The sequence below is a fragment of the Apostichopus japonicus genome, chromosome 1 (genome assembly GCF_037975245.1).
Source record: "Apostichopus japonicus isolate 1M-3 chromosome 1, ASM3797524v1, whole genome shotgun sequence".
NCBI classification, from domain to species: domain Eukaryota; kingdom Metazoa; phylum Echinodermata; class Holothuroidea; order Aspidochirotida; family Stichopodidae; genus Apostichopus; species Apostichopus japonicus.
This window is the reverse complement of record NC_092561.1, coordinates 8992136-9012286: the sequence shown is the minus strand read 5'-3', so window position 1 is coordinate 9012286 and position 20151 is coordinate 8992136. Positions and strand designations below refer to the sequence as shown.

General features: G+C 37.5%; 1 protein-coding gene across 1 annotated transcript; it reads left to right on the top strand.

The window, feature by feature from the left end:
• The first annotated feature begins 3294 nt into the window (after positions 1–3294).
• Positions 3295–17827, top strand: LOC139966669 (ribosomal RNA processing protein 36 homolog). Its single transcript, XM_071969937.1, has 10 exons — positions 3295–3443; positions 4104–4151; positions 4397–4412; positions 4817–4877; positions 6196–6303; positions 12883–12949; positions 13705–13809; positions 14335–14409; positions 14828–14945; positions 15299–17827. Exons 2-10 carry the CDS (start codon positions 4122–4124, stop codon positions 15430–15432), a joined length of 714 nt encoding a protein of 237 aa, XP_071826038.1. The 5' UTR covers positions 3295–3443; positions 4104–4121; the 3' UTR covers positions 15433–17827.
• The last annotated feature ends 2324 nt before the right edge of the window (positions 17828–20151 follow it).

The window sequence follows — 20151 nt, the reverse complement described above, 5'->3', positions numbered from 1 at the left end:
GATTTATGAAAAAAAAACTGGCAATCCTTTTAAAATTTCCTTGGAGATATTTGCTGAAACACAAATTATGTGTAAAGCGTAAAAGTAGTTGCTGAGTGGTTTTAAAAGGCTATTTACAACTTCTTGTAGAGGAATGAATGCATACGAGTGTAGCTATAAATAACTATGACATCATGCCAAGTTGTTGCAACATAAAGGGCAAATTGAATATACAAATATTAAATGAAAAGAAAACATTTCTTTGTATTTTATTTTATTGTTATGTGTTTGAATATTCACACTTCTGATTAGATTCTGCACTCAGTTTGGGACAATTTTGTTGTTAACTGTACTTTCATGTCATGCTACAAAGCACTTGTACTGACAGTTTGAACAGGGTGGAAGTCCTGGTTACAATAAAGTAATGGTTTGGAAATGTTCGTACTGTCAGAACGAGTGCTCTAAAGCATGAAATGCGATAACGGTGTAGAGTGGTATTGACATTGGAATTTTGTCCCAAGTCCCAACTGGCTGTAAATCTGCTACTTATCCTACCCCACCCCACCCCACCCCACCCTGTGAGATTGACAAGTTCACTGAATCTGCCAAAGGTTTGTACTTTAACTAAGATGACAGTTAATCAAACTCTAAAAATTGTTGCCTGTTTCTTGCATCTAGTGAATGTTAATTGTGCAAGCAAGCAATTAATTATTCTAGTTGTTCCTGAACATTCTGTTTTGTACCCTATTTATTAGCTTGGATGATGTACAAATCAAATGTTTCTCAGATTTTGACATTTTCTCCACGTATGAAGCAAAACATCACTAATCTTGCTATATAAAAAAATGTTTGCCAAATTTGACTCTCAAAGCTGATTGACAGAAGTTTCTTGGTTCAGTAAATTTTTGCTTAAATACCTTGCCAACCGTGGCATTGATTGAAGTTAATTCAGTTAAGCTGTCTGGCCAACTAAGCTTTCTTGTGTGAATTCCTGTGTCTTCCTAACCTCAGTACTTTCCCCACCCCCCTCCCCAACACCCACCCCATTCCCTCCAAACTATAAAGGGATGTATTATGTACAAGTCGGCAACAAAATTCTATCATTTCCAGCAATAGAATATTTATGTAATGGATACTAGAACCCCTGTGCCATTTACTTCACCCAGTGAATATCGGATAGTGCTGCGCTCAGCTGAAACTTGGTTAACAAAAACTCTTGTCGACCCTTGTTGGTCACTGTCATGTGCTATATTTGATACTTCCCTACTCTTCTTTTTTAATACTGTGGTGTTGGCTAACAGAACTTAAATTCTGATTTGGTGTCGATCTTGTATCATGGACACAATATCTACTTTTGCAAAAAGTGTCGCTTCATGACATTCCTTATGGAAGAGACTAGAAATGCAAACTTCTCATGAACCATACCCTCCAGATGATGAGTTTGGTGATTAGAGAGAGGTGGGATTTTACCTAGACATATTTTGCTCATGGTGTGGAATATTTTTTAGAGAAAAGTCAACCAAATTAGAATTTGGGCACGTTAAACAAAACAATTTGATCGACTCTCAACCCCTGTCACTTAAACAGATACTAGTTACATAATCATGAAGCTTTTATGTCAGTGACCATCACGAATCCAATGGCAATGAAATATTTACTTGGATCATGTTGGCGGTTGGTGAGTCACTTGGGAACTACCGACTACCACGGTAGTGACGGTACTGTGTTGCATGCATTTAGTTTTCCACAATGAAACACCAGTGACGAGACGAGATCGGGTGAGGCTGTTACGATGAAAGACACGTAACAGCGTATTTTGACATCACAATAATTTGGCTTACATCGGCCTTCTTTATAGCCGACATTCACATTGACAAATGGGCACTAGAAATTTGGATCAGTAATGCTGTGATTGTCTGCTAGCTTCAGCTGAGACTATAGACCAGGGTAGAAGAGAACCTTCGTCTGAAATGGGAAACCGGAAATAGAGACTCGTGCAAGGTTAAAAACTGTAAAAGTAATAAGAGGGCCTGACCTTTCGATCCTAGCAGGATCTTCTTCTTCAGTTTCTTATATAGGCTCTTTAGTGGATTAGCAGTTTGCTAACAGTTTTGGTTTATTTTGAAGGTTAAAAATTGGCAGGTTTTACAGTATACTATAGAGAAAAGGGTTGATGTACTATAGAGAAAAGGGTTGATGTAAAGATCTAACAAAATCGACATTTATAGACACTGAAAGGAGAACTTACTGCTCAAATAGAGCAAAAGGTTTATGCTTGAATGAAGGTTATTTTTAAAATCCTTCTTCTCCATCATTCCACATTTATTTTCAGTACCCAGCTTGCTTCTTTTGTAATTCCAAAATGTTGAAAAATAATGGCATGATATAGCCTCCCTGAAATGTATAGGCTAGCTGCCAAAGGACTTGGAAGATGACTGTACCCCATAGGCGTTGGAGCCCAATTTGATTTGGGGGGCTGTAACGACTTGCCCGAAAAAAAATATAACCAAAATTTTTCAACTGTTAATGTTCCTATCATATTGGCATGCATCGGTTATTACATCGCATGCCAATTACATATGATCATTTGCCGTGTTATTACCCTTACATATTGATTATCATTTTTGGGCAAGTCGTTACAATAATAATGATAGTAGTAATATAACATATATATATATTGAAAAACACATTGCAATTTATTTTTATTTTTATAAGTGCCCGAAAAATTCTCAGCATATTTCCCGAATTTTCACACAAAAATGTTTGGTTATTGCAGCCCCCAGCCCCCCCCCCCCTCGCCTCCTACGCCAATGCTGTACCCCAATTGTTGCATCGAGTTCCTATTCAGCTTTAAGACCCGAGTTATTTCTTCAGTGACTAGTGAAAACAAAGGTATATATTTTATCGTACTGTTTAAAGACTTTAAATGCAATTAACTGTAATCATGATTTTCAAAACATGTTCACGTGATAAGAAATATAGAATGTTATCTTTATAATGTAAAGTCGGCATAATAGCTACGTGTAACTAAAGGACTCGGAGATCGGTGACCAACTGACCATTATTTATTGAACAGTAAGTGAGTGAGACACCCCGTTACCTTACATGATTGTTTCCTCTTGAGTTATATCGATGGATGGATTTGAACAATACTTGTCAATGTCAGACAAATCTCTCATGCTTTCGCTGTCATAGACTTCTTGATTTTATCCGTGTTATTAGGGTTTTATTCCAAGGAAAGTCATCCTTAATGATATGCCAACAGATTGTATGTTGTAGCCAGAACCACGTAAGCGGTTACGTCACCATGAACCGGAAACGTCACGTCATGTAATTCAATTGTTCCGTACCAAACAGCAAGAGTGTTATATCTTTCCCGTTAATTATCTTTGGCTCAGCTGATCAGGTAGTGAAAAAAAAAAACCACACAGACAGAGGCACATGTCCCGTTGTGTCAATGTGAGGTAAGTAATGTCCGATTCTTTGTCTTCTTAGTATATCTTATTCGTATTATTTAATTATTTTCAGTAGCTCCCATGGAAATACGAATAAGTGTATCCGTATGCGCTTTGTAGTTGAACAGTAGGGTGCAGAAACTGGTAGTGGTATGGTAGCATACCTTTGGCCTGTAACGTTAGGCATAAGTTGGGCCTAGTTCCACGAAAAGGAAAGGTGGCAACATAGGCCTATAGTAGTATTTCGCTTGTGATTGAGGAACGCTCACGCAAAATAATTAGCCTATTGAGTTATCAATAACGGCCAAGCGATTGACGTACTTTGTGGTGCTTTTCATTGAACAGAGTTGAAACAAACTTCAAGTAGGCTAATGTCCGAATATAGGCTTAGTATCAGTTAATGCTAATGTTAGTACACAAGACAGGGTAAGTAATGTTTTTTACAGAACACACTCTCATTCAAACAGCCCATAACTTGACCATTTACTGTTCAGTAGGACACTTTTGTTATTTAAATGTCTATAATAGTCTTCAGTAATCAGATGTAGTAGTCTTTTTTAGTCTGTGTGATTCTAACATATATGTTTGTGTATGTTTGCAATTCACCTGAGAAAATGCAATACAGTTTCATATCCAGTCTTGATCTATGTTTATTGCTTTTTCCTACAGGTTGCTTTCTTCTCGTAAATGTCCAGAGCATTCAAAATGGAGGAAGAGGTAAGTGTGCTAATTATGCAAGTTGGTCATGTTCATCCTCTTGTCAACATTTTATCTCACTTTGCATACACCTAATACAGATTGAGTGATTACTAAACTCTATACAGGCAATACTCTTGAAGGGCCCTTCCTTATACGTTGGCAAGTCTTCTTATGTAGTAACAGGCAGTGATAACTCCAACATCTTTCTCATTTTCTTTAATCCAGTGCATATGTTAATATATTCTTCCCTTTCTCATTCACAGAACCATTTGAAAGGTGGTAAGGATTTTTATATTTTTTCATTCTTACCCTTTCATTGTGCAATATTGCTCATTTTATTATTTTTATTATTTTTATGCCAGGATTTATGCCAGACAGTTGGTAGAAATGCTTATCTAGAGTTTCTGGTTGGATCCTAAGTAATATGGACAATTATGATCTTGATAATAACAAAATTACCTTTTCTGTTTTAATTTACAAAAGATGTAACTGACTTGGAGTTAGCGAGAGGTTTTTCTACTTGGGAAATAATGTAGCTACAGAAACAGAATCAAAGTCAATCCAACCATGATCTCCCCCTTTAACCCCTTCCCCCAACCACTTTGGTGACCTTTCTGTTTTGCACCAATACGGTGTTTCAAGAATAATTTAGAAATAAAGTCCTTTACCTCTTTCCTCTACAGAGTTAGCTGATGTGTCTTTTGAGGACCTCCAAAAGCTTGAAGGAAAAGTCGGCAGTAAATTGTGAGTAATATCATCGCTCTTGTTTCTATCAAAAGTGATCTTACAATTTACTCTTGTCTTTCCTTTATGTGGTTTTGGGAACACTCGTTTGAGGGCTGTGCTCTAATTATACACTTTGAAAACAAAGTGTCGTCAATGGGCTAATTCAAGGTTTATATGAAAGGAATAGGAGTCTCGATATACTTGTTTATGAAATATGTTAATTTTGGCAAGTTTCATACTTACATTGTTTCTGTTAAATGTCATTATTGCACAAAGGAAAGCATAATTCATAATTCCATTGCATAAAATTATACAAGTTCATGAGTTCATGGATTGCACAAAATCTAATCAAAAGTTCCCATTAAATTGACAGTGGAAACATTAACAACTGGTACCAGAAATTGAGATCCATTTAAAAATTTTTGTATCTGACAAACTTAAAATGGCAAAACTTGTGTATGTAGATACAAATTATATGATCATTTACAGAACACACATACTTTCAACCATAGGCCATGTGCACTTTACAATGTCGAAATGTATTTGTACTGTTGGGAAATATAGTTTGCACTTTTTTTTTTTTCAAATTGGCTTCACACATGCTTTACTGAAGAAACCCAATTGAACTGGTGTAGTCCATTGTGACCCGGTTTTGGATAATTGTGAAGTTTCATAGTTTTCTTACCACTGTGTTGTGTGCACTGAACGCCTGACAAGCCTACGCTGAATGACTCTCTTCTGTGATATAACCGATGCTCCTCTATGTAAAACTTACAAAATGAATTTCCCACGATTGGTATGATTTGTTGGAACAGGGAAGTTGTGGTACTGAGTGAACCTGCTCCCACTGGCGAATGCCAGTCGGGAACACTGTACACGTTTAGTTTCCACGCTTGTAGTTGACCTGACTTCCAAACGCTGATAATTCTTAAGCAGTCATGTTCCTAAGCACACACCCACTGCCGACTGTGCATGGGTTTCTAGGATAGGACTGTCAAGTAGAGTCATCCAGTGTTCAGTCGCGCGATGGGTGACCGATTTGATAGGAGTCACTCATGCTTTTGCCTAACCGTAACACTATCCCTTAACAAAATCCGCTATGGGTTGCATATTGGAAGCCTGGCAAAGTCTGGGCAGCCCCTGTTTTTTCTGAAAAGGATCGATGGTAGTGGAAAGAACTGTTTCAAGTGCAGTGCTGATGTGACAAAAGGCTAAATTATAATTCCTAATGGAAACGATTGGAGGGTCAGCATTAGATGGGTATCACAAGTACATAGAAGAGATATGTATCACCTCAAACAGTTTATCTTTACTTCCATATTTTAACATTTGTCAGGTACAATGAAGCATTGTTTGGCCCAAAAGACTCTGGATTCAAAGAGAGAAGAAATACGGAAGATAGAGAACGAAGAATGAAACCAGTTCATTCACAAAGAAAGGGCATGTAAGGTTTTCTTCTTCTTTTTGAGTAATACCGTCATGTCTTTGTTTATGACCGAAAGACAGTAAGAAGTTTGTAGGGATGCCTTGTGCAGTCCAGTATATTTAGGCTATATATCTTCCTGAAAACCAGAAGTTTGTACTGTAGGGATGCCTTGTGCAGTGCAGTCTATTTAGGCTCTATATCTCCATGAATACCAGAAGTTTGTAGGGATTCCTTGTGCAGTCCAGCATATTTATGCTATATATCTTCCTGAATACAGAAGTTTGTAGTCATGCCTTGTGCAGTCCAGTATATTTAGGCTATATATCTTCCTGAAAACCAGAAGTTTGTACTGTAGGGATGCCTTGTGCAGTGCAGCCTATTTAGGCTCACTATCTTCCTGAATACCAGAAGTTTGTAGGGATGCCTTGTGCAGTCCAGTATATTTAGGCTATATATCTTCCTGAATACCAGAAGTTTGTAGGGATGCCTTGTGCAGTGCAGTCTATTTAGGCTCACTATCTTCTTGAATACCACAGGTTTGTAGGGATGCCTTGTGCAGTCCAGTATATTTAGGCTATATATCTTCCTGAATACCAGAAGTTTGTAGGGATGCCTTGTGCAGTGCAGTCTATTTAGGCTCTATATCTTCTTGAATACCACAGGTTTGTAGGGATGCCTTGTGCAGTCCAGTTTATTTAGGCTATATATCTTCCTGAATACCAGAAGTTTGTAGGGATGCCTTGTGCAGTCCAGTTTATTTAGGCTATATATCTTCCTGAATACCAGAAGTTTGTAAGGATGCCGTGAGCAGTCCAGTATATTTTGGCTCTATATCTTCCTGAATACAGAAGTTTAAAAGTTTGTAGGCATGCCTTGTGCAGTCCAGTTTATTTAGGCTCTATATCTTGCTGAATACCAGAAGTTTGTAGGGATGCCTTGTGCAGTCCAGTTTATTTAGGCTCTATATCTTCATGAATACCAGAAGTTTGTAGGGATTCCTTGTGCAGTCCAGCATATTTATGCTATATATCTTCCTGAATACAGAAGTTTGTAGTCATGCCTTGTGCAGTCCAGTATATTTAGGCTATATATCTTCCTGAAAACCAGAAGTTTGTACTGTAGGGATGCCTTGTGCAGTGCAGCCTATTTAGGCTCACTATCTTCCTGAATACCAGAAGTTTGTAGGGATGCCTTGTTCAGTCCAGTTTATTTAGGCTCTATATCCTCCTGAAACCAGAAGTTTGTAAGGATTCCTTGTGCAGTCCAGTATCTTTAGGCTCTATATCTTCCTGAATACCAGAAGTTTGTAGGGATGCCGTGAGCAGTCCAGTATAGTTAGGCTCTATATCTTCTGAAGACCAGAAGTTAAGAAGTTTGTAGGGATGTCTTGTGCAGTCCAGCTTATTTAGGCTCTATATCTTCCTGAATACCAAAACTGCATTAATTGATAAACAATTATGAAACGGATAATCCTGTGGCTGCATTTGATTGCTTGAATAAAAGTGCTGGAAATTGTAGGCATCGTTAGGTCAAAACCACTTCCTCATAGCATTACCTATGGCAAATACAGTATATATGAATATTTCAAAATATGGAGGTATTTTGTGAATGCACCTGGCAACAACAGAGTGAATGATGTCAGTGGCGGCGGAACCGGGGGGGGGGGGCTTGGGGGGCTCAGCCCCCCAATGAAAAAGTTGAGGGGGCAAATGCATGATAAGCCCCCCCAATATTTACCAAGGCTCCGAAACGTACATCTGCCCATTTTTCAATGCATACTTGTCGATCTGTCCGATGCACACGTATACTATATAGGTGTAATAATTTTAGTAATTGCTGGGGGACCCTCGGCCCGTCCCCTGGCTATAGACCACATTGTCACCCCGACCGCGTCTTCACGCCCCGTGAAAAGTGGAAGCAGTGAGTGTGAGTACCGGTAAGCGTAACACAACTTCGTCTTAGGCCAATGACTTGCCTCATTTCAGCCAGTTCTCCAACATCCCCTTACTTAGTGGCGGAGCGTCCATATATACAGTCAGGGGCGGATGCCCCCCCCCCCTGACGGACTCAAATGGACTGCTGGCGCCCTTTTCAGCTTTTCACTACTTTTTACTTATTTGCGATTATTGACTATTTTATTGCGCACTCATATACCTATTGACATTTGTCATATTCTGTTGGTGTAATTTTCCGACAAAATGGCGACGACACCTATTTATTCTCCGTTTATCTGCAAATTAGCAAGGCCCGGAAAGGGTCATTTCCTGCAATCTAGGGAGTAACTTTACTCAAAAATTCTCTGTACGCTCCGCGCCAACCTGTGGTGGCGCTCCGCTTAGATAGTGTCGAAAGTGCCCCTACAGACCATTCTTGCCCCCCCCCTGACCAATACCCCTAGTTCCGCCACTGCGCTTACTACACTCAAAAACGTCTTTGCGAGTACACTACGAGTAATAGCTACTCTCTTAGAACACCATCGAATATACAAATTACAATGTTTTTACAGACTTTTACGTGCAATCTGAGAAATTGCAGGCTTGAGACCCATATTTTAGGGCTAGGTATTTGCAGCATTAAACACTCGGGAAGTGCCGTTTCCGGCCATCTGGGGGTTTGAAAAAAACACAACATTTTCTTGTACGCTCCGCGCCAACCGATGGTGGCGCTCCGCTTAGATAGTCTCCACACATTAGCCCCCCCAATAATTTTTCCGTTCCGCCGCGCCTGAATGATGTCATCACATCAATTCAGCTGAAGCTGGGTGTGTCCTTGATAATATTAAGCTCACTTATTCGAAGAGGAATTGTAAATTCACAGAACCTCAATAGTGAAGCAAATATTCCAAATTCATCAATGATATTACCACAACAATTCAGTTGAAATTGGGTTTATTTTTCTTGATAATATTAAGCTCACTTATTCAAAGAGGAATTCTACATACAGAGAGAACCTTGATAGTTAAGAAAACATTCCAATTCATCAGGTCTAGAAGATATTTAATCAACAAGATGATTATAATATTAGCAACATAAAGCTTTTGAAGAACATAATTTGCCTTTGTACCATCACAGAACATCTACTGTGATCTACTCTATGGAAGAATTGAGTTCTTTAGCCAGTGAGTTAGATACAAGATATTGAGATAGGTTTTTAAAATAATGTTGTGGGAATGTTGTTCCCATCAAGACATTTGTCAGATACAGTTTTGCCACCAGAATATCCCTTTAACTTCGAAGCAGATGTTACCGAAGAACACATCTGCAAATAGCTTTTTAGTAATTTTGATGTACTATCATATGCTAAGACTAAGACTTTTGAACAAGTCTAAAACAGACATCTTAGAGCTGCTGGCGAGAGTAATGAATATTTCATGTTTTGTCTTGATCAAGCTCACTGTTTATTTTCATTAATTTGGAAAGGTATTTGAAAATAATGCTCTTAAAGTGCAAAATGAACTACATTTGTCTAATACATTAATTCCAATAAATTCAGCATTGTTACAAACGCTGGATTCTGAGTCTAGGAACGCAGTGTTTTAGCCAGGGACGCAAAATCTTCAAAAGTTCTTCTTCCGTCCGATTGACGCGACCCTATTTTCTGAGAAACAAACTCCAAGTATACACACTCACAACTATGCCTTTGCCAAACGTAAGGAAACACATTGTGAACGAACATCTTTCTTTTTAAAAATCACCACCTCTTCTTCTCAAAAGAACCGAAATTTCTTCCAATTGTACAGATGATTGTTTGAAAACAACTAAGATCTTCACGATCAACCGCACGTTACTTCGGTGCAGAGCTAACATTTTTATTACAGAGATTTTCATGATATAATTAGCCAATGATGGTTTTTCCAAATTTCCCGTGATTTGATTGGCTAATAGTCTCTTGTCTAAAAACGTTTTTCACCTTCAGTGTTCAATGAACACAAAGTGTATTGGTTTAACTGCGACTACTTGTAACGTTACTTTCCCATACATGTGTAGATATAGCGAAGTTTGCAGTATAGGCTATCATATGTGTGCACTCAATAAGCCTTTTTGTCACATAGGTATGTTTCGACAACAAGCATTCATGTTACGAAGCTGCACTTGAAGTCTTTCTGAGACACTATTACATAATGTTTGAATCATTGTTTTAAGCTTAAATGTTATGAGTTGAGACATTCTGTGAATTTTTGGGGGGAAGGAAACATATCTGAGAATGAAAAGGACTTCATTTGTTTGTTCTCTCCGTATTGAGAGTTGCTAATGCAAAATGTGCATTCAAACCACATTAATTTCTTCGTTGCAAACTTGCGTACATTTTCGGGTGATCTTTTTGGTGCAATATTCATGTGTAAATTACTGTATTTCATGCATCATCAAAAGTAGCCATTGAAGTATGAGATTTTTTTCATCGACATTGCGTAAAGAGTTATTCACATACTATAATTTTCGTGGAGCTGGTTTCTTTGGAGATACTGCAAAGCGTCCAGGGTAAATGTTGGATCAGTTGCTCTATGGTTGGATGTAGTCTGCACTTCGTGAGCAACGGGAAGGGCACAATTGAACTTGAAGTACGTAGGTAAAACACTCACTGAACTAGTTTATCAAACCCGCCAATCAAGTTCATTCATAAAACGAATTCAGTTTGGAGTTTCGATTTGCGAGAGGGATTGTGGGGTATATGGAAATAAACACAACCTCGCTCAGCAATGTTACATTTCTTTTAGTTTAGACCAAGAACACTTCTGACATTATGTGCAAGGAACGAATCTTCCAACATATACTCGAGTTTTGATTAAGTGTTGTAGGTATGGTGATATGATCTTTTCTTCACAGGCTTTCAATGATTTGCGCATGTGCTGTTGAAACTCTGAAGTTTGAACAGGCCTATGTACAAGCGTTAATGAGCTGCGTGGAATTTAGCGAGATCATCACACTTTGTGTACAGGGATTTTTGAAGAGTCGGTCGCTGGTGAAATCACTGCAATGTCAAAGCATGGAGCTACTACCGGTGAAAGGCGGACAGAAAGTGGAGTGTGGCGAGCCGACCCTGTGAAACAGCGAAGCTTGGGCACTGGGTGGCATCTGCCCTATATATTGTGAAGAGTATTCACAATGCATGTGCAGTGATATACACAATCGCGTCTTTACAACTACACTATAGTAAAAATAGTTCATACAATAAACGCAAATGGTTTTCGATAGGGACGCAAACTTTAACTTCTCTAGAAACATTAATGTCACTCGTTTTGCTTCATTTCCGACATTTCACAGCATATGCACACAGCATTTGTAGGGCTCGATTAAATTAGTTGAAAAGTGCAGTCGGTATTTTTATGCTGGCATATTGTCTAGAAACTCGTTCTGCTTGATTTCCGCCATTCACGGCATATGCATAGCCTATTACATTACCATAGACTAATTACGTTGGAGTTGTATACCGTACAGATTGTGCATTGCATCATCCGTCCAAGCCTGTATTGTATGTGGTCACTAGTCTAGAGCCAAATTTCTCGCTTGCAATTTTACAGTTACTATAAGCTTCCCTTACGCACAAGCCAGCGTGTTGTCGGGGTTCGTTATAACTAAGTATTGTGTGTTCCTGTTGAGGTATTTAAAGTGCAAGTTTTCATGGAGGACAGCAGCCTAGAGACGCGAGTTTTCCTGAGCCGACGCAAACAGTTTTAAGATTTTATGTTTAAGGTTTAAAATCCCAGTAACAATACTGCAATTATTATTTAAGAATAGTTACATAAATATCCAATGTTACTGTGATGATATGTAAAACAGAAAACACTTTCTAATGGCTTTATAAGATCACATATACAGGTCCCGAATATTCAGGTCAGTTACTGGATAAATGCCAGTCGAATTTACGATTTTGCCAGTAATAGGAGAAAGAAAAATGGCACTTGCCAAAGTTGCCAGTAAATATTCAGAATGTAAAAAGCTGATAAGTAGGGTGACGCAATCGCCTGTTAAAAAAGGCACAATTTTCGCACACACAAAAAATGAGCTACTGCTTATTATCAGCAGATATTTTTGGGGCTGCTCTTACACAGGGCCTGTACAGCAATGGATGTACATTTTAATGTGATTCGGGAAAATGCCACCTGCGGAAACTTGATTTTTAGCCAGTCGATGTTTTAACGAGTGGCTAACATTGTGCCTTTCTAGGCCTGATATATATGACACTCAGCACCTATAAGATGATGATAATATTTTGCCAGTAAAACACAAATTGTGGTTATTTATATTGGGTGGTGAAATAGAGTGGCAGGGTAAAAAAGGGCAAGGGACGGGGGATGGGAAGTCAGTAATAATTTTACCTCTTTGGCTTAAGCAAAAGATGATGTTTGGGATCACATATCTCTTAGCCGTGTGTCTGCATATAGTCTCGAAAAGGCATTAAAGAAAAGGCCTTGTACAATATTGGTAAGTTTACAAAACAGCCAGATACCATATGACATCACAAGTTAATATTAATTTTAGGTGGCTCTCATGCACCAATACTTCACTATACCTCCCCCCACCTGCTCCCAATACCTTCCCCTTGTCCCTCTCTTAGTGTTTAAATCTTAATCTTTTTCTCTGTTTTATCTTCAAACAGGCCTCTTGAAATGTCATCAAAGAGACCAGTTCGCAAACCTCAAAATGTCATGAATGCCCCAAAAAGGGTAAAATATCATGTTATTTCACATTTAATTCAATAGCAAACATAGTTTATTAAGAATAATGAGATGATCCATGCTGTTAGAATTGTAATGACTATAATTAACAAACAGACCTGTATGTATTTTCGTGTTTGAATGAGTTCGGGTGAGAATTCTTAATGACAAGCTCTTTTGATTAAATCAAAGTGAAGACACAACACCATTATCAAGGTGACACTCCCATGTTGCGAAGCAGATTTCAGTATAGTTTTTTCTCATGTCCCTCATATGTCATAGTTATTTTTGTATAAATTTACTTCATGTTTTGTGAATGCCATAGGAGAAACTATGTTTGACTTTAAAACATGGGGTTTAATCCAAATTGAATTTACAACTACTATTGGTGTAGGCATTGTTGCTTTAAATTGCAATATTCTATACAATCGTCAAAGATAAAGAAGAGGCCATGTAAAGGTTACCTTTGTCATATAGAAAGCATTTTAACTTTAAATTTCCTGTTTTTGATGTTCATGTTCATGTGAAATTTCAATTTTTAATTTTTCAAATTTTTTTTTTTCAAATTTTTTAATTTTTTTTTGTATATCAGTGTGTGATGCAGTATAGTTTTCTCTCATTCAATTATCCTTTGATAGAATTTTATAAAATGTTACATAAAACTTAACCCAGGACAAGTTAGATAAATTTAAGCAGTATATTCCCAATACGTCTTGAATAGGGTCGTTCCTATGTACTCAGTCAACTCTTATCCATCAATCTAGGTCTCTCGAGATCCTAGGTTTGACGATTTGTCCGGCTCATTCGATGAAGAGACGTTTGAAGAAGACTACAGCTTTGTGAAAGACATCCAGGAAAAAGAAAGACAGGTATAACATTTCAAACAATTCTTTTTTTTTGGGGGGGGGTTCTTTGGGGGGGGGGTTCATTTTGTTGGAATTCTTGATTATATTTAGCCATTGATTCCCATATACAGGGCATTTTGTTGTGCTTTAATATTCAATTAATTTTTTTAATTGCAGAAAAGTTCAAAAAAATTATTGCATTTTTTTGTGTGTTTATTATATAGCAAGTAATAGTAAGTGTCTGTGAAACCAGTTTTATATGGGTCCTGTAGGACTTGAATCCACAACTGGTATTTGGTTGCAGGGTTGGTGGGAGATGGGGGGGTAAGGGTTGGGTGAGGGGAAGGGGAATTTCAGCGATGTTATTGAAGCTTCACTTGAGCATATGTTGAGCCATCTTAATGCAATAATATAGCTATTTTTGCATTGATCGCTTTAATGAACTAATAAGCATAAAATAAGGTGCCTTGATTATTTTTCTGCCAAAATTATGATTCCTGTACAAATTTAACAAGGTTTCCTTTTTTTGTTATCTCCTATTTTTGCAAGTCGGTAGAGATGGCTATGAAGAACTGTGAAGATGAAGAAGAAGCAGAGAGGTTGAAGAAGCTGTTGTATAGAATGGTAATGAATATTCACGTATTCATATTTTTAAATGTTTAATATGAACACTTTATACTTGTATTGTAAATGTAAATATTTGCTCTTTTGATTTAATTATTCCTTTTTATTCTTTGTATTGCGATATTTAGTTACCGGGTGCAATTTTTTGTATTGTTTGATATCTGTTTAGTTATTTATTTCTGTACAGCGCTTTGAGATTTTATTGGAAAGCGCTTCATAAATAGCACATATTATTATTATTATTATTATTATTATGATCATTATTCCATCTCTCCAAACTATGATTATTCAATTTTGAAGAGGCATGAACAAGCGTGGTTTATTTATCCAATATTAAAAACCCAGCTTGAAAAATGTGATCTACAAATAAAAGGAGTTTCTCCAATTTTTTTTAATTTTTTTAATTTTTTTTTTAAAGAAACAACAAGATATTGCCAGAAAGAAGAAAGAAAGCAAGAGAAAGATTGAGAACAAATTAAAGATGCAAGAAATGGAGCAAGTGAAGCAGGGAAAGAAACCGTACTTTATCAAGAAATGTGAGTAAAAGTATCATCGATAAAACAGAATGGACCTCGAATCCCTTTTGCGTAAATTTTGCACTTGTGTCCTAATCTAAATCACTATCGACATATATGCATATTCAGTGACCCTTTTGCGAACTATCAAGTCATTAAAAAAAAAGACCCTTTAACAACTATCAAGTGTAGTATATTATATTCAGTGCCTCTGTATTCACCACTCACATTGTAAGCCAGTGCTTTTTAAAGCTTCCCACTGCCTTCCTCTTTGAAGCATAGCCAGTGGTTTTAACTCATTATGTCATTTTGTTCTTTCTTAGTGGGAAATAATCTTTGCAAATCCTAATTTTTTTTTTTTTTTTTTTTTTCAGCTGACAGAAAAATTCTGGAGTTGGCTGAACAGTACAAAGATTTGAAGAAGAGTGGAAAACTGGAGAAATATTTGACCAAGAAGAGGAAGAAGAATATAGCCAAGGACAGAGCTCACATGCCCTCCGTGTCGTAGCCTCGCTCACTACTATACATGCAATGTGAGCATGACCATCGCTAAGAACAGGATGTGGCCGAGATTTTCGAACGGGAACAGGAAAAAACGAAGAAATATTCGTCCAAGAAGAGAACGTTGAATATCTCTGCGGACAGAGCCGGTACGTCCTATGGAATCGTGAGCGTCACTATTTTGCTGTCAGAGAGGACAGATTTCCATGCCACTCCCTCTGGATATTAGCAGAAGTAAAGACGCTCAGATTTTTTTGTTCAATATTTTGTCAGGAAAGGATGAAATTAATTTACAACCAGAGACAGCAATCTGGATGTCAGAGGCAGGAGCCGATGTAGACAGAGATATAAACCTCATTGAGGTTTATGATAAGGAGAGGGGATGAGGATGTTGGGTGGCAGGGAGGAGGGGGAAGGGGTATGGGGGAGTGTGATTGTAACTGACAGTGTCAACTGAAGTGATGTGTGGCTTTTTTTATGGCAGTAATTGCAACGTATGGTAATAGGATCGGATGGTAGGGGGGGGGGGATGTGATTATAACTGATAGGGTATCGAGGAAGGGATATAACAGGTAGAGTGTCTCATAAAGTGATGTTAGGTTCTTAAATTCTACAACATATAAGTATCATGATATGTAGGTTTTATAGGTTTTCAGAAGACATTTTACTTTACAATAGGTTCTGATTGCTTTATATATTCATTACTTCTCTCATTTTAGGCATGTGGAAGGGGGGGGGGGCGGTGATGCAATTGGACAATACTTGTAACCTTGTTGGGAGGTTACAATAAATCAGAAATCGCAATAGATAATGTATTGATTGCTAGACCGTCGATATTTGACAAGTAGCATTGAAATCTTATTTCATTTGTTTGTTTGTGGTCAAGATTGGCTATTTACTAGTGATTCGTAGCTACTATTGAATATTTAAAAAAAGAGATGTATAAGACAGCAATTCATTTTTGTTGTTCAATAAATTTCTATATTAACCATTTTTCATTGATGAATTATTATGACATGTGTGAAACCTAATGACTGATATGAATCATTTAGAAGTATTTTATGCAATTTCTTGTAGCTACCATAAACAACGTATCATAACAATCAATATTCTCCTATTTCTTTATTTCTGCATCTGATTGTTGGCATTTGCATATCTGCACAGCTTCAAATACCCCTGGCATTACTTGAACACAGATCAGTAGCCATAGGATTATCTGGGATAATCCATTCAAATCCCTCCCTACCCACCCCCCATTCTGCACAGTAGGTAATAAACTTCATTGGGAGTACAAAAGTTGTAAAATGTATTTACATTTTTCAATTGGTGTGATCGTATCTCCACAGTTATTTTAATATCAAAAGTTTCTTCATTATTCTTCAAGTAATGATGAAAAAACAGACTTTTTTCATCAAAGTTCAAATAAATTGTTAACTTTCAAAGTTTTTTTTTTCAGTTTGAGCAAAACCATACCAACAAATCATGCCCAGCCTCATATTATTAAAGTTTGTACAATGGAAAATAGGAAAAAAACTTCTACAACATACAATTAGATTGTTATCATCAACCAGTAGGTAAAGCCGTCTAATTTTGTCCAATGGGTCGGTCTTTGGTTCTACATGCTAAATAGTGTAAAAATATAACTAAATGTTATTACTATTTGATGTAACAGGTTTCTCAGATTTGCCACAAAAAAAGGGAAGGAAAAATCAACAGTAAATGAATATTTTGAAAGATTAGGATTAAATATTGAACTAAATGAAAATATTTCTTAATTAAATTCGAGGACGATTGATTGTTTATCAGAGACCTGTGAAAGAAAGTCTGCCCGAAATTGACATTTGATGATGATGTCACAATTTCATCAACAACGCAAAACGGGCGAAATTTCGAATATTTCTTTGATTTATGGGGAGTGACTGTGTCTAATAAGCGACCGTCCGTTAGGATATTTGGAAATCGCCGATATAATGTAAAAAACCCGTTCTATGGTATTTGCTGATAGCACCTAATCAATAATTGGAATAAATTGCAGTATGTTAACACTAAGTTGTTCGAAATCATACTAAAAACAAATAAATTATTGAAATTAAATTTAAAGCTAGCTGGAACAATAACGAATGTTCAGTTCCTTTCTCCCCCCCCCCCCCATTCCCAGCCGATGATCAAGTCTGGACCTTTTCATCTATTGCCAGTGTAATGTTACTCATTAGGTCATTTAAAGGTCATCAGTCTTGCCCCCAAGTATGCTAGGAAGACAAAAGTCAACGATGTTCAAACTTGAAAAAAACAAGCAATTTTATCCTGACAGTCACACACCCCTCACATAATTTGTTTCGAAAGTGCAGACCTATTTAATTTGTCTCATTACAAGTCAGAACCGTCCAGAACTTTATTTCGAGGGGAAAAAAATGACTTTGCTAAAACTTGAGGCTAATACTGAATGTTACCTCTCTGGTTCATATCGAACCCTGGATATAAGTTTCAGGGTTAGAAAGACCAATCAGAAACTCAGATCAGTGTTAGAATATAATGTAGTCCAATTTAGGAGGGGAGGAGCAATGCTAATCGCCTTTAATTTATGAGTATTATAATTTATTATTAATGTCAAAAAGATCCTATCTGCTTTTTGTGTACGAATATATGCAAGAAGAAAAGGAGATATGTTCAGGCTCGATTATTGCTTAATGCAGCTGTAACTTCTAACCGCCCATTGGATGAAACCTGTCACATGGTGTAATTACGTCACATGATCTAGAGACGAGTGTTTTCGCTGTTGACATTGGGGAGGTCGCCTCTCATAGCGTAGTACTCCGCGGCTGGTTCCTTGAAGTATTGCCTACAGACCATTTCGTTGAGGAAAAATCCAACGCCAATCAGAAGCACCATGACAGCGAAACAACCGGCCACGAAGGCGGCCACATCAGCCCACTGGTACGTCTGATCTGCGTAGAAAAGAAAGAGAAGGGGAAAAAAAAATAACCCATGGATATTAATCGAATAATCAATCCATAACATCAATAGAGCGCTAATATCATGCTGATGATAATAATAAAGGAGTTAAACCCATGATCGACCTCGCGAGAGTTCCTGCTGATCCAATGCGCTCAAGCACAAATACATAAGCAGGTGATATGCCTTCTGAATTTCTGGGCTGTTCACGACATTCTTGATATATACATTTCTTCGGTTAGACATGTATTTTATCTACAATGTCCCCTCTACGCTTCCGTAATTTTAGCTTTAAATACGCCGTTAAAATGGTTACGCTCCAGAAGATACGACTCTTCCGTTGTCGTTCATCAGTGTCAAGAATGTTGCTGTTATTTCGATTCCTTCCTGTGTGTGTGTTATAGACATTAATTTCTGTTTGTCACATACGTTAACTGTTACGTGTGCTTGTCTTTTAAACAGAGTGGATGTACAGATTGGGGAGAGTTTGCACGGTTAGGGGAGGCCCCCTGTGTCCGGCTTGATCGTCAGACGAGTGAATGGCCTTTAATGCACCTTGCTCACTATATAACCCTTACCTTTGAGACCGGCTTCAACACACCCTAGAAGAGCAGCAAGTATGCATATGATGAATGTCTTAGTGGAAGCCATCTGAAAGAAAACATTTACACCAGACTATCTTTAGTTTGTCATACTTTGGTACCAATTAAAGCTGTAAGGTGACACAAAAATTGTAAGATATGATTAAAATGATCACAAAATAAATAAAAAAATACTATAAGAGAAGGTTTTGGTCGTTCTTTTTCATCACTTTTGAGAAAACATTTTGTACGGTGTTCATATTTTCATGACCATTTTTTCCCATTAATTTTTTTTAACTTTCACTTTTTTAGGTAATATAAGAAGTCAATTAGCCCACAGTACCCATTTTCGAATGCGCTGTCCGACCCTTGGCTAGGTCGGCGAATGAAGTCCTCTGGTGATTTTATATCATCTCCTTTTGATCGTCTATGCAAAATGTGAAAACTAATTTATATCACAGTTGATCTTTTGGACAATATATAAATTTCTGACCTTTTTGATTTTATTTGATTTTTATTCTATTGTCTATAGTCAATATTGTATATACCTCGTATCGCCCATACTGTACACACAGACGCAAACAACGAAAAGAATACAAGTCACGTGTTCATTGGTGAACAAAGTTTGTTCACATTAATTAAACACTTCAAAAGGCTGATTCAGAGTTAAAGGCTTTTGAATGCTTTTATTATTTTACAACGACTAAGGGTCAAAGTACCCCATTGCTTAGACAAACAAACTGCTTAGGTTATATGAAGTAGGTTTGGTCTCCCTCTGCAGTTTTATAACGCTAATAAAGGCGCAGAAAGATCGGAATGTTAGAGGCGCAAACAGAAATAGCCACAAATATGACCACTGGGGTCCTCCGGAAAAATATCACCGGGCCTCCTTGAAGTCTTCAGTTTTTCAGTATTTAAGAAAAATATGAATAAATTATTATTCCCGAGGCTGTTCCCCGGGCCATATACCCGGGCCTTTACCCCCCCCCCCGACTCCCTCTCGCCAGGTCTGTATAATATGCTACAAAGCACCAACATTATTATTGGTCAGCACAAGCTACCATTGTCAAAATTTTCACATAGTCCACATTTTCATTAGATTTCATACTTTGTTGTAGTTTTGACCCTATGCCGAAGTTTGATTCGCGATTTACTTGGTCGTTATTATGGGGCGGGGGGGTGGGGATGTATTT

Excerpts from the sequence above, each read along its gene's own strand:
- LOC139966669 (XM_071969937.1), top strand. The coding sequence starts at position 4,122 with ATGTCCAGAGCATTCAAAATGGAGGAAGAG. Across the intron at positions 6,304-12,882 it reads CATTCACAAAGAAAGGGCAT|GCCTCTTGAAATGTCATCAA; the intron begins GTAAGGTTTTCT and ends ATCTTCAAACAG. Across the intron at positions 13,810-14,334 it reads TCCAGGAAAAAGAAAGACAG|TCGGTAGAGATGGCTATGAA; the intron begins GTATAACATTTC and ends TATTTTTGCAAG.